At 46.2% G+C, this 14,507-nt stretch overlaps 1 protein-coding gene across 1 annotated transcript; it reads left to right on the forward strand.

Moving 5' to 3' along the window:
* The first annotated feature begins 250 nt into the window (after nucleotides 1-250).
* Nucleotides 251-7,967, forward strand: PAX1 (paired box 1). Its single transcript, XM_016156059.2, has 5 exons — nucleotides 251-530; nucleotides 956-1,585; nucleotides 3,155-3,297; nucleotides 3,839-4,061; nucleotides 7,876-7,967. Exons 1-5 carry the CDS (start codon nucleotides 251-253, stop codon nucleotides 7,965-7,967), a joined length of 1,368 nt encoding a protein of 455 aa, XP_016011545.2.
* The last annotated feature ends 6,540 nt before the right edge of the window (nucleotides 7,968-14,507 follow it).

Here is a 14,507-nt window from a genome sequence, read left to right on the forward strand (position 1 = left end):
TGTGTGTGTGTGTGTGTGTGTGTGTGTGTGTGTGTGTAGGGGGAGGGTTCCAGAGGAGGGCCAAGGGGGAGGACAGGAGGAGGGGGTAATGTTTCACCGCGGGGAGGGGGCCGCAGGACTGCAGTGACGGGAACCAATGAGCTGCCAACTTGCGCGTCTCCGGCGTGACTGCCGAGATTGACGTGGAGGACACGTCAAATTGATTCCCGCAAGCTGCAGCCTCCCGGTCAGACAAATTTCTCTTAATCGGATGAAGTTCACCCTGGGCCTGGGGTCGCGGGCGTGGAGAGTGTCCTGGGAGGCGGCGGCGGCAGCTGCAGCGGGGGGTTCGGGGGCGGACGGCAGCGCGCTAGGCGGCGGCGGCGCACAGCACGTTTCCAGCCCGCGGCCTGGCCGCCGGGGCGCTCGGCTCGCGCGCGTCCTCCCTCTATGCCTTTCCCGCTGCAGCAACTCCCGAGCTCTCCTGGACTGCGCCGGGCCCAGCCCCGGCCGCCCCGTCCCCAGGCAGCTGGTTGGCCCGCGCGCCATGGGTAAGGGGCGGGCAGCAAGCAGGGCGCGGGTGGGCTGACGAGGTGGACTGTGTCTCAGCGCCTCCCTTTCCTCCATCCCGCTTTCCTTGGTAGACTAGGTCCTGGGTCCCGCACCAGACGCGTTCTTTGCACGTCCTCAGCCTTCGGGGTGGGAGTGGGGGCAGTTCGGCGGGTCCGAGGGTGGTATTTCTCAAGTCGACGCGTCAAAAGGGCACGGAGGGCTGTAGCGCGTGGCGCCCTCCTCCGCGGTCCCTATGCCCGCGTCCACTCCCTGAGCTAGACCAAGGCTATTTGCTGGCAGGGTACACACGGGTCACTTTTCCAAGGCGCGCCTGGGTGCTGCCCCTAGCCCCGTGCGGACACCCTTGGCTAACCCGCCCATGTTTTCTACCTCTCCTGCTCACGATCCTCGGGCGCGTCCGCAGAGCAGACGTATGGCGAAGTGAACCAGCTGGGCGGCGTGTTCGTTAACGGCCGCCCCCTGCCCAACGCCATCCGCTTGCGCATCGTGGAGCTGGCGCAGCTTGGTATCCGACCCTGTGACATCAGCCGGCAACTACGCGTATCACACGGCTGCGTGAGCAAGATCCTGGCGCGCTACAACGAGACAGGCTCTATCCTGCCCGGGGCCATCGGGGGCAGCAAACCTCGCGTCACCACCCCCAACGTGGTCAAGCACATTCGGGATTACAAGCAGGGCGACCCCGGCATCTTTGCCTGGGAGATCCGAGACCGACTGCTGGCCGACGGCGTCTGTGACAAGTACAACGTGCCCTCTGTGAGCTCCATCAGCCGCATCCTGCGCAATAAGATTGGCAGCCTGGCGCAGCCCGGGCCCTACGAGGCGAGCAAGCAGCCGCCGCCACAGCCCGCGCTGCCCTACAACCACATCTACCAGTACCCCTACCCAAGCCCCGTGTCGCCTACGGGCACTAAGATGGGCAGCCACCACGGGGTCCCGGGCACAGCAGGCCATGTCAGCATCCCCCGTTCATGGCCCTCTGCGCACTCGGTCAGCAACATCCTGGGCATCCGGACGTTTATGGAGCAAACAGGTCAGTCGTGGAGGCCTTCTGTAGCCTTTTTGGAAGGGGCAGAATTGGAGATTGGGGGGGTGGACATGAAGGTGAGGGGTCACACTCCTTGTCATCCTTGGAACAGTTTTGGCTCTGGGGACGTCTGGGGCTGGCCACAGAGTCTGAGGGTCCCAGGCCTTCTGTGGGAGTCCTCGGACATCTTGAACTTTTTATGACAAATATGGAAAATATTTCCCAAATGGAAGAGCAATCGTAGACCACAAATTTGGAGGCCTGAAATTGCGTTTTTTCATTCTTGCAAAAAGTATGCAAACTCCTATCGTCAGATCTAAGCCAAACAAACCACAAAGTTAATTCTGCGACCCTTTCTTAAGGGTCTTTCTGGATCCATCACTGTTTCTCAAAGGGTTCTGTTCCTCCCAGGACCAAAGGCTCTTTTGAATAAAAAGCAAAAGGGCCGCCTGTCTTGTCTAGTGGCCTAGATATCCAGCAGACCCACGGCCTTGCAGGTCCTGGAGCTTAGACAGTGACAGTGTCCCAGGACTGCAGCTATTCTCCAGTGAAATCTCACAGGATTTGCCCTTTGCTTGTAATTAGAACTCAGCAAACTGTTGGTCATCTTTTTCAGTAGGGAAGGGAGGGGGAGAAGAAAGGAGAAAGGATTGGGGCGGCCTTGGTGCTAGGCTTGAGAAGAACCTATGTGGGCCGGACCAAGTCCCAGTTTCTTCGCACTGTCCCTTGCTCCCAGCAGCTGGGCGAGGGACGCAGCCCACTCTTATGCGAGCAGACTCAAGAGGATGATAAGAAGCAAAATTTACCACAGCTCAAGGTGGAGGGTGGGGGAGGGAAGAAACTGTGAAATCTTAGCTTCAGAGGCAGTAGGGCAGGCTGAGGCCACACATGTTGTTTCTCCTGGTAGCTCAAACCCACCCTGGGCCACTGGCTGGGGCCAAAGCTTCCCCTGGAGTGGCCTGTGGTCAGAGAGGTAACCTCACCAGCTCCCTGCTCGGATCTGGAGCTTTCTCTCTGTTTCCTGAGCACACACATGAGGGAGGAAACATGTTCCCTTGATGTGCACTGGTTGCTGGGCTGACGCCTCTTTTGGGAGATATTGGATGTCTCCAGAGGCAGTTCTAAGTAGGACTGTCTCCCAGCTTTCCAGACGCTTTTTGAGACTTTGAGAAACCCAAGTAATTCTCATGAGCCAGCTTTGTATTTGAACTTGAAACTTTTGCGGCGCCTCTGGATGGTGGAAAGGTGCCTTGGCTGAGTGCGTCCTGCCACTGTCCTACAGGCTGCCTCTCCTCTGGAGACCTGTTTTGCTGGAAGCGGGTCTCAGGCTGGGAGGAGCGAGGAGCAGCATCTCCCTCTCTAAGAGTGAAAGTTAAACCCTGTGCACCCCCAAAACCTCTGCCTCTAGTTGTTCCCGGAGAGTTTGGCTACTTCAGGTGTTCTGGCTGCTCCCTCAGAGACAAACTAAGTGCTTGTAGGCATGTGTGTAAACGACCGGGCCAGAGGGCTGCATGTGTAAGCAGCACAGACTGAGATGACCCTATTAATCAGTCTTGTGTCCCCCGCCCCCCGCAGGGGCTCTGGCCGGGAGCGAAGGCGCCACCTACTCCCCCAAGATGGAAGACTGGGCCAGCGTGAACCGCACAGCCTTCCCAGCCACCCCAGCAGTGAATGGCCTGGAAAAACCGGCCTTGGAGGCGGACATTAAATACACTCAGGTAACCAAGGGGCAGGGTAAAGAGGTGTCTTTAACTAGGGAAGCAGAAGGATTGGGGTGTGTGCTGTACTGGGGGAAAGAGAGAAAAAGAAGAGAAAATTCCCCCAGGTCAGGGAACGAATGTCTGGTGTCAAGATGTGTGGTAGCTCAGCCACCAAGACCTGTGCAGCATTTTCTCTCCTTTTCTAAAGTGCACTAGTTTGGGGGAGGCTGGTTTTCGAGGGGATTGAGTTACCTTTTGCCAAGATATCTTTGCTATAAAAGCTGGAATTCGTAACATAGATAGATGGTTGGAGAATCACTTCCTTTAAATAAGGCTGGTGAATACCTTGATTCTCCTCACCCCAGAATTATTTATAACAGCTTAAGTAGAAATCACTTTGCCAGAGTCCTTACTAGGAACATTGGAGGCCAATCCTTGCATGGGGATAATTGAGGGGACAGCAGGGGAAAATGAGGATGCCCTGCCTCATAACTGCATGTGCTGGAGAAGAACGCTGGGTCGCCTGCTACTGATGGTCTGTCCCTCTTTGTCCGCACAGTCGGCCTCCGGCCTTGCCGCAGTAGGCAGCTTCCTCCCGGCTTGCGCCTACCCGGCCTCCAACCAGCATGGTGTGTACAGCACGCCAGCGGGCAGCTACCTAGCACCTGGCCCACCTTGGCCACCAGCGCAAACCCCCACAGTGGTGCCCCCCGGGGCTAGCGTCTCTGTTCATAGTGGAGAGCTTGCTGCAGCGATGACCTTCAAGCATGCCAGCCGAGAAGGTGAGGGGCATGGGTGGGGCAGGGTTAGATGAATGTAGAACGGGTTAGGAAGGGTGAATGAAAGGGGGTGCAAGAGTGAGAAAAGGTAGTGACAGAAATTTGGTATTTGGCATGAATTCTTCCTTTGCATTAAACGTTAAGCCTGTAGCTTCTTGGAGTGGAATACTTTCTAACAGGTGTATGTTGTCTCCCTAGAGGGGCTCCAGGACTGTCCCCCTCCCCTGAATTGTACGGAAAGAGAAGAAAGATGGTCAGGTTTGGTTCTAGTTTATATGCTTTTGGCCAAATTATTGCACTTCTCTGGGTCTCATTTCTCCATCAGTAGAAGGGTCTGGAAGCACCATCCAGGCTCATTTCTCTGTGGCCTCAGGAGCTTGTCTTCTGTGGTGAGACTGCCCTGGCACCTGGATTTGCGCCTGGATCTTTCCGGGCACTACTCATCTTGCCTGTCTCTTTCTTCCAGGGTCTTCTTCTCTTCTTCTTCTTCCTCTTCCTCCTCCTTATCCTTTTTAAAACCAGACTCCGTTCTCTCCTTGCATTCACTTTTTTAAATACCTTCTTTGGGAAAGTAGAGAGCATTTCAATCATGTGTCCTTAAGTCTAGATTCTTTTGAATTCTGTGGGATTTGATGGTCCTTTCTGTGAGAAATGTGACTGGGAGTTCTCTCTCCTCCTCCAATTCCCCCTCCTTCTCCTCCTCCTCCATAAATCGACTCCCTGATAAGTCAAACTAACAGATTCGAGGTATTTAATTGATGGTCAACAGCGTGAGGGTAGTTTTCTTACATTGACCTTCAGGTTCTGGTTTTTCTTATAACTTGTGAAACATCATCTGCTCTTGAGTCTTCGTTTTCCCCATAGGTTAAAGGAGTGACTGAATTTCCTAATTTCGAACCTGCTTGCATTTAAATTCTAATCACCAGAAATTTGCAACTTCAACTACCTTGGGAAAGGAATGAGTCACCTCAGGGGTCTGAGCTCCAGCAGTGAAGGAGATGGGGCACAAACCTGGGGGTAGCATAGGGCAGAAGGGTGTTCCAGATTACAAAAGGATCTTTATTAACTGATCCACCTTATACTTGCCAAGGCGGAAGTGGGAGGCAGATGGATGTGGGCAAGTCGGGGGCAGGCAAAAGCTCTGTTTCCTAGGAGTGACACAATTACAGGGAGAGAGAGAGGGGTGGGGGAAGGAGAGAGAGGGAGAGAGAGAGTATGGATATGCCATCAACGTGAAGTGGAGGAACAAGAATATTTTTTTATTTTCAAAAATTAAGAATTAGAGCTCCTTTAAGCATTAAACTTAATTTAAATAATAGGATAATACCACTTGCCCATTTATAAGAAATTCCAAGTAAAAGAAATGTTAAAAATTGAGAATTAAAACTCATTTAAGCTTTAAACTTAAGGACCAATAAGAGATCTCAGGGAAAGTCCTGTGCTTAGGGTCTTATTCTTGGCTTCAAATCTACCTGCTTTCTGGACAATGACATTCATTATCCGTTGGATTAGATATCAAAATGGACTTTATCTCATTACACAAATTGTTTAACTAAGGTTCATTTGAATTAAAAAATGTATCCACAAATTTAACAGATTTCTCTTGAGCTGATCTCAAGAAGGTGAAAGATTCAGAAAAGGACTTGCTACCTTCAGAGCAAAGCAGTCCTTTGCTAATGGAGCCACTTTGTCTTGGGGCATTTTGAGCTCTAAATTAGAAACAAATTATGACTGGTGGGTAACAATCCAAAGGTAAAACATATAGTTCTGAAATCAAAACTAATTCTAGTTAATTGGGCTGCGGGGGAGGGGGGTCATTGGTGGTTCGTTTCCTTAGAAGACAATTTCCTTTCAGAAATACAAAATAGTTGAATGGCACTTGCATTCATGTTCCTTTTATCATTATACTCGCGTTCTATTATGAAACATCCCATCAATTTTCAAAGTCTGTAGCAATAATTAGCTACATTAGTTATTAAATTTATAACTTAATTTCCTGATTCTCATAGTTCTTTAAAAATACAGGTAAAGGATCTTCCAATAAATGGAACTCATCATTCAAAATGATTTCCAAAACTGACACAAAAATGTTTGTGTTTGAACAAGGAACATAAAAATAATGACAATTACATACTTATTTGGTTTAAAAAAATTTTTAACTTAAGGACCAATAAGAGGTCTCAGGGAAAATCCTGTACTTAGGGTCTTAAAAATTGGGTTAAAAATTTTTATTCTTCTTACTGGTAGAAAAACTGACTTCAAAGACCTTCTATACCCCCAACTGGTCTTTGAAAAATTACAAAACAAAGTAATCTGAATCACTGCCTTTTTTTCTAATCAATGCTTTACAATTATATTCAAACAAACTTATCCTAGAAGGCAATTACTGTCATTAATTGTTCTTCAGTTCATAAGAATAGTAGGAATACCATTTGCTGGTTTCAGTAGGAAAAAAGTATTTACTAAAAGCAATTTAATATCATGAATACTCAGTAAAAACAAATATTTTTGATCACCTTGAAGTATGTGTACGGGGTGGAAAGAAAATGTCCGAAAACTTCGTTGGCTGAGTGGCCGCAAATGGGTTTTGGAAAGAGAGCTGAAAGATGGGGGAGGTGTAGCGGGAGAACGGGGTCACTTTAACCTGGAAAGGTCTTTATCCCTTCTAAACCTCTAGGAAACCAGATGCGCGTGCTTGTGTGTGTATGTGGATCCTTCGCACAGAGGTGTAGGGTCCAGCTCCTTGTAGCCACAGCAAATTGTTTCTGGGGCTGCGGCAGGGGCAGCTGTAGGGGGAAAAACATCCAGAGTTCTCCCTCACCCCAAAGTGAGTGCTCAGAGCTCCCCATTTAATTCTTGGGGGAAAATAAGAAAATTGAAAATAGGCGTCTTTACGTATAAACAAACGTGTACCTCCTAGAGCAGGAGGAGCTGAGAGGTGGCGGATTAGGGAAAGAAAAACAGAGATTTCGAGATCCCAGCGTCACTTTTCTGGCTTCCAGCAGCAAAACTTTGGTCCCTTTCCCAAGCCCCTAAATAACAGAGCAACGCATAGAATACCGCCTGATTTGGCAAGCCCACTGTCACTTAATCTGGAGCCCCCTAGGTCCCACGACGTGCTGCGCCCACAGTGATGAGGGAATCTGGAACTTCGGGCCTCTCGGAGCATAACGAAGTCGGTCGCGCACTGAAGCGCGGCCGCCTCCTTTGTCGGTAGGATTCCAGGCTTCCCTGGGCCCTCCACGAGGGGCGTCTTTGGTGACCTACTCCCCACTCGATTTCTCCCCACCCCACGCGAGGGCCCCTAACCGCTTTGAGAGACAGCGTTCCTGATGTGCTGGCAGCTCCTCGGGTTTGCGTCCGCGGTTGAAGTCTGGTGTGGGGGTGGAGGAGAAGGGGTGTGCGGATCTTAGCTCCCTGCTTCCTTCCCCAGAGGTTTAGGATCCGAGAACCTCTACGGCTCGGGGGTGCACAGGTCTGCAGCACCGCTCATCTCATTCTTTATCAAGCGGGCTCGGGGTAAAGGGAATTGCATCGGGTCAACGGCCTGGGAACGTCTGCAAAACGGTCTTTCGAGGAGAGGCACTTGCTAATGCTGCCCTCGTGAGTGGCCTCTTTAGGGGAGGGTGAGGGTGGGCAACGGTGGATGCGTGGAGCTCTCTGTTTCTTTCTTCTAACGGAGTGCGTGCCGCAGCATTCACCCCCGAATCCTCGCACTGTCACCGGGTTTGCGGGAGTCCTGGGCTCCGGGCTCCTGGGGTCTCTGGTCTTACACTAAGCCAGGTAGTGACCCTACGCCCTATGCTTCCTCCTGCAGTGGCCGACCGGAAGCCTCCCAGCCCTGTCGGCAAGGCCCCAGACGGCCTCAGTAGCTTACACGGACTGCCTATCCCGGCATCGACCTCCTAGTCGCTGCCTCAAGCCCGAGCCCGAACTGGGAAGAGGAGGTGGAGCGGCCGGCGGACCGGGGCGCGCAGCTCGGCCCTGCAGTCCCGGGCGACGCCACAGGACCGGAGGACATGCGGAGGAGGTGCCCCAAGCCGGCCCGGGGGAGACGGGGTGGGTGGGGGAAACGCTCCGACAGCCCCAGGCCTCGCTCTGCCCTGTGGCCGGCGGCCACACTTCAGTTGTTGACCAAGGTTTTCAGGCTTTTCTGAACTTTAGCTTTAGACTGTTGCATCCTCGTCGCGATATATTTGCTCCAACACGGCCTCCCTCGTCCTGCCTTTTCCTACTTCTCCCAGGATTGTTTCACAGCCTCGTTTCTCCCTCTTTGTTTTCCCTATATCCCTCGAGTCTCTTCTTTCTTTCCTTCCTCTTTCCTTCCAAACCTACCTTCCTTTCCTTCCTTGTTTCCCCTTCCTTCCCTTTGTCTTAATATTTCTCCCCTCTTCCCCACCCCTCCCGCCCCGCTGCTTTCCTCTCTTCTCTTTCTGCTGTCTGTTGTGCTCCTTTTCCTGTGGCCCAACCTTGTCCACGGCCTTCTCTCTTTCGTGCCTTTTGCAATGATTCTGTTTCTCCTCATTCCTACTGCTTCCCTGACCCCCACTTCCTTCCAGGAGAGCCCCCAGACTGTTCTACATGACAGTGTCGGCTCAGCGGCTGGGACTCTTTAGCCTCCGCCCCTTCAGAGCTCCCAGCCGTAATGGAGGGTTCTCCAAGCTAGGAAGAGGACAGACGCCACAGCCTTTATTTTATATTTTTATAATAGTGAACCAGAACAAAACCCAATGAATTGTCCTCTCCTTCCTTCCCTCTCTCCAGGATATTGTCCGAAATTCTGTATTTTCTCAGTGCCGGGTGGCTGGGCTTCTCTTTGCTTCTTCTGAGGTGATGTCACCCCAAAGAAGATTGAGGTAGGAGGAGGGGGGCACTGGGGCTGTTGATGTTTTCTCTAGTTAGAAAACCTTGTGCCCTGGAGGTATCCCTTCTCACCCCTCCAAACCTAACCTGACGGAATCTGGCACATGGCACATGCACTGTTTCTGGTGTTGCTGAAGGGGGACGGCACATCTGTTAATTTAAACCATAGTCTGCTTCCGGGTACAAAGGTGCAATCTGGCTTCTGGTTTGCAAGCGGTAGGGGTCAGAAAAACCCAGAAAGTGTCTTTTAGAGTGGGGCACAAGAGTTGTTAACTGCTTCCAAGTTCAGGCCCACTGGTGGCGGGACCCTGGACATAAAACTGCAATTTTTATAGTCATAAAAATGTCACTGGTGAGAGTCTGATATCACCTGTTAAACATGGTTGCCTTTGAATAAAGGAAAGCATCTGAAGAACGCTTTGTAAGGGTGAACAAGTCTGTGTCTAGTCTGGTGTGTCGTATAGCCACACTTCACCTACTCAAGCCCCTGAGTTTCTAGAATGATTTATTAAGATGAAATTATTTTATTGGTTTACTCATTAGCACTTGCAGCCCAGGTTGGGCAGGAGGCGGAAGGGGAAATAAATGGGAGGAGCATTTTTAGGGATTTGTCCCAGGAAACTCATTGTCAACCCTGGGGAATAAAGTAGAGAGGTAATATGCAGAAATCATTCTAAAATGAAGTTAATTCTTAGAGGAATAAAGTGGCCAAAAAGCAGTGAGCAAGCAACAATGGAGGACTTCTTCAGAACATTGCTAACATCCTGAAAGCTAAATTATCCCAGGCTACCAAATAATTAAGGAATTTTAATTAGAAAGGGGTCTCTGGCTAGTTGTTTTGTTTTTTCTTTCCTGTGTTGGCTTTCTAAAACTGACAGAAGAGATTTTTGAATTAAAGGTTTTGCGGGTAAGCGAAGCTGCCTGTTTGGACATGTGGAGGGAATCAGAGGAAAAATTATTTTTGTTTTATCTTGCAATTTTACCTACTGAAGGTATTAATCATAAAAGAATATCTGCTTTTTTAAAATATAGAAACATTTCTTTCCAGGTTTTCAAAGTGTCTTGCCTTTTAAAAAGTTCCATTTTATATATAGGACTATTGAGGGCTAGCCATTGGTTTATTTTCTTGAGATCATATAGTAACAAGCTACAGAGACTTGGCACAGAAACTGGGTGACACCATCACGTCAGAGAGCCAAGAGTGGGGCTTGAACTTTGAGTCTGAAGTCCTCAGTCTTAGGTGCCAGCATTTCCAACAGAGAAACTGTCATGATGGTCATAGGAATAAAGTATGAAAGAAAAGTATCTTCTCAAGTGCCCCTATCTCTCAGCCTGTCTTCACATGCTTAGATGAGGTTTACATGTTCAGTCATCTATATAATTTTCATGTGTCCACCCTTGCTGCCTGGAGGACGGGTTGTTTGGGTCTGGAGGAAGATATCTTAGCCCTTTCTGAAGAAATGAGAAGAATCATATAATCAGTCTCTATTCTTGATTTGCTGCAATCTCCATTTCCCTGGCACTTCCCACTTCTGTGTTTGGGCTGCCCAGGGAGAAGGGTGAGAAGAGCAGAATAAAGCAACTCAGGAAGGATGGAAGGCACCTGTGTTGTAAATGCCACCTGCAAAGAAGAACTTCCCAAATTTTTCCCTTATGGTTCCCCATGCTCTGTGGCTGGAGGTGGGTCTTTCAGAGTTCCTTGGCTCTGGGGTGAGCATTCACAGGGGAGGGCAGCTTCCGGCTACAGTGCCAGCAGATTTTGACATTTTATGTGGGATATGCTGGGATATCCCTTTTCTCTTGAGGTTGAAGGCCATGGGAAGTCCCAGTGAGCTTGGATTAAATTCCTGTTCCACTGAAGTATGACGGAGGCCTGTGACCTCTCTGAGTCATCATGTTTTTATCTATGAAATGTACCCTTAAATGTTGTGACACCCATGGTAACCTGGCTCAGAGGAAGGCTGGCCCTGGAGTTTCTTCACCTCTCTAGAGATTATTTTATTGTTAACAAAGAATAGGAGAGTCATTTCTATGGTTGATGGGAGATCCAGAATTTAAACATTTTTCAAAAAATCCCATTGGACTGTTAAATTTTTTGTTCTCCTTGCATATAGATCTGTGGAGGTCCTGGGATGCATGATAAAATTACATAGTACCAGGCTGGTACTATGTAAAATAATTTGAGAAAGAATCATTCCCTCAAAAAAAGAATCATTCCCTCAAAGGCAACTTGTCTTTGCTCTAGCACCTGCCTTTTTTATATTTTTAATTTAAGAATAAGTTTTTTAAACTATAGAGAAATATTTTAAAAATAAGACATATAATCACTCAAGTAACTTTTTGTTTTTTTGAAAGAAAGTGTATATATATATACACATCTTTAGAAACTTCTAGCAGTATAGAAAAATTGAAATGAAAGGTGAAAGTTTCTTCCTATCCTCATATCAGTCCTTAAAGGTGATCATTGTAACAGACTTTTACATATCTTTCCTAAAAAATGCAGACAGCAGAATATCTCTGTTTCTGTATATGTGCTATTTAAAAGTGCACAACAAAAAGTTGTGCTAGATATACACAGATATGGTCTGAAGATCTAATCTTTGCATACCAGAAGCTTTAACTCCACTGTATTCACTTCATTCTATTGAATGGATGCGTTATCAACAAGGGTTTATTTAAAACAGACTATTTGTAAAGACCAGCTTTGTGCTTTAAATGAATAAAGACAGGATTTTGTTGTATTCATTATTGGAGGAAGTGCTTAGAATAGATTGTAAGAACTTCTCTGGGAAAGATGGCTGTATTTTGGTATGGAGAAAGGGAATCAAACCAAAGAGAAGGAGCCTGGAGAACAAGAGACAGAGCATTGTCCTTTCTGAAGACAACAGGACTTGTCCTACAGATCACACTGAAGGGCATTCAAAGCTGCAAGGAGCTGAGGATGCCATTTTATTTTCCTTTGAAGGCAGTCAGTCTTTCTAGGTCAGAAAAGAGAGGTAGAGGCAAAGGGGTAGGCAAGAACCTCAGTTGAAGAAATACTGGCTAGAAATAAAATATAAAAACAAATACTGGCACAGCATTCTTTTTACCTATCTCAGGTTTACTTGCAATCCATGTGGAATTAACCTCCTGATGAATAAACCCCACTCATTGACAATTATGTTCCCCTGTTTTCTTGTTCTTGACTCCTGTTAAAGAGGATGGAATTTATTTAATTGAACTGTGATCTGGGTTAAAGCACTGTAGGTTTCCAGGCATCAGCTTCCCTAGGTAGAATGACATTGGCCTGACTTTCTTTTCAAAAGAAACTCTATCCGCTCCACATTATGCTGGATAAGATGAATTTAGAATATTGCCAAAATGTGCCCAAGGAGCACATAAAAGGATTGTGCATCCAGACAGGCTATGTAATGAGAAACATTCAATTCTATTCTTTTAATGGATGGGAATTATCCATAAAATTATATTTGGTCTTTACCTTGACCTCATTGTCTGAACTATAGCCTCACTCACTGAATAAATGCCTTGTGGTTGAGATGTTTCTGGCCAAACAATTGGATCTCAGCTGAAAAAAATTCTTCTGTTATTGGATTCTCTTTTTAAAGGGCAAAGCAAGGAGGAATCGCATTGTCTTCTTTTTCAAGGCATTAAAATCAGAACCACAAATTTAGTCACAATCCAACTTGGGAATTCTAAATAGTTGAAACAATTATACTCAATTTATTCTAGTCTCTTTTTTTTGGAGTTGACACCAGTTGAAACCCATGATTCACTCTAAAGAGCTTTCTCCAGGAGCAGCAGTCTATGGTCCTCATCAGAATACACATCTGTTTCTGTCCTGGCCAAATCCAAAAGTGGAATCCCTATTACAGTTTTCATGGGTGATAGAATTTCAACTGCATTACAATTTAACAACCTGGGTTGCCTTCACTCTCTGTTTTCTTCTCAAGAATGAAATAAGCTTATTAAGTGTTCATTCAGCTATTAAATTATATTTCCATCCTGTAACATCTTATTTCCTTTTTCTCTGGTGAGATATATTGACTCAATGGATTATCTCCAGGCTCTGATATTGGCCACAAAATTTTCATTCTTTGGAGTTCTCCTAGTTGTTCATAAATGTGGTTTTAGCTTTATAAGATTTTATTTTATGCAAAATACCAAACAACAAAATAAAAATTCTTTAACTAGATGGTTTTGATTTTATAACAAATCTCTTGAATAAAAATTGGGCAATATATTTGAATAAATTGAAGGAAAATGAATTTTTGGAAAGAATTGAATTGGAACTTCAAACTTGTGAACATAAAAAAAAAATGAAAGGCTTCTTTGGCAAACAAGTTGATATATGATTAGCTTGATCTAAGTCCCTAAAGGTTTCATTCTGGCCACCAGGGGGAGCACACATTGTTCCATGAAGATAAAGATGAAAACGAAGATAAAGATGAAACATAGATAACACTTCACATAGGAAAGAAATTATCATTCTGTAAAGCGGTAATCTGCCCAGCTGTAAACAACATCTGTTTACAATAGAGTGGATTTTCTGGGCTCATCCATGTGGAAATTATCAGATAAGTTAACTGAGAAGTCAAGAGCACCTCAAAAATAAATTTTGCTTCTAAACTTGAGTTGCATATATACATATATCTAATTCTTTGAATATAAAACAAATGAATGAGTTTAAGATAGCAACCTAATTGAAACTGATATTGTTAAGAAATAAAATAAATTTTATCTGCTATTGTGCAATTTTGATACTTCTTGATTAATTTGCATTTCGATTTTCTTAATTTAAAGCCACATGTTCATTTTTAGTGATCTCTTTGACATTCTTAATTATTTAAAGTCAAAATTCACATTTAAAGTAAAGGCCAATGTATTAGAGACAAGCAGTAAACAGCAAGGAAAATGACTATTTCCTCATTTTTCTATTTATTTATGATAAAATCCAGAAAGATTGCTTACAAGCAGGGTAAAGTGAATTTATTCTTTCGTTTTAGAGAAGAAAGGGAGCTTTCCTTGCTATATTTAACCTGAACTTTTACATATACTAAACTCGGACTACCAGCTGTGGAACATCCCCATGTAGGAAGTAGTTTGGGAAGAAATGGCCTGAGTGGTAGCTAAAAGTTGGCAGAACTGACTGGGTTAAAATATCAGTTTTAACACTAAGCAGCTGTATCGCTTGGGGATTTTAGACAAAACTTACAAGTGTCCGTTTCCTTGTCTGTTTAATGGGACTAATATCTCCTTCCCTGGGCTATTGTGAGGATTGTGCCTTGGGTCCTGGTCAGTCATTATTAGTGTTGTTATTATTATTGTTGTTTTCTTCCTTTTCTTCTCTTTCTGAGTTCCCTATCAATATTTTATGGTATTTAATCACATCACAACCCTGCAGACCATATTTGCAGAGACTGTCAAGACTGCAGTTTGCTGAAACTTTCAACAGCATCAGCGGGAACACCACTGTCAGCTACTAATAAAATCTAATAGCCCTAAGACATTCACCAATACCTTAAGAGTACTTGATGATTTTATGGCTAGACATGTGAGCATTAATGATTGGCCCAGTATCCACCATTA

Source organism: Rousettus aegyptiacus, unplaced genomic scaffold (genome assembly GCF_014176215.1).
Source record: "Rousettus aegyptiacus isolate mRouAeg1 unplaced genomic scaffold, mRouAeg1.p scaffold_m13_p_12, whole genome shotgun sequence".
Taxonomy (NCBI): domain Eukaryota; kingdom Metazoa; phylum Chordata; class Mammalia; order Chiroptera; family Pteropodidae; genus Rousettus; species Rousettus aegyptiacus.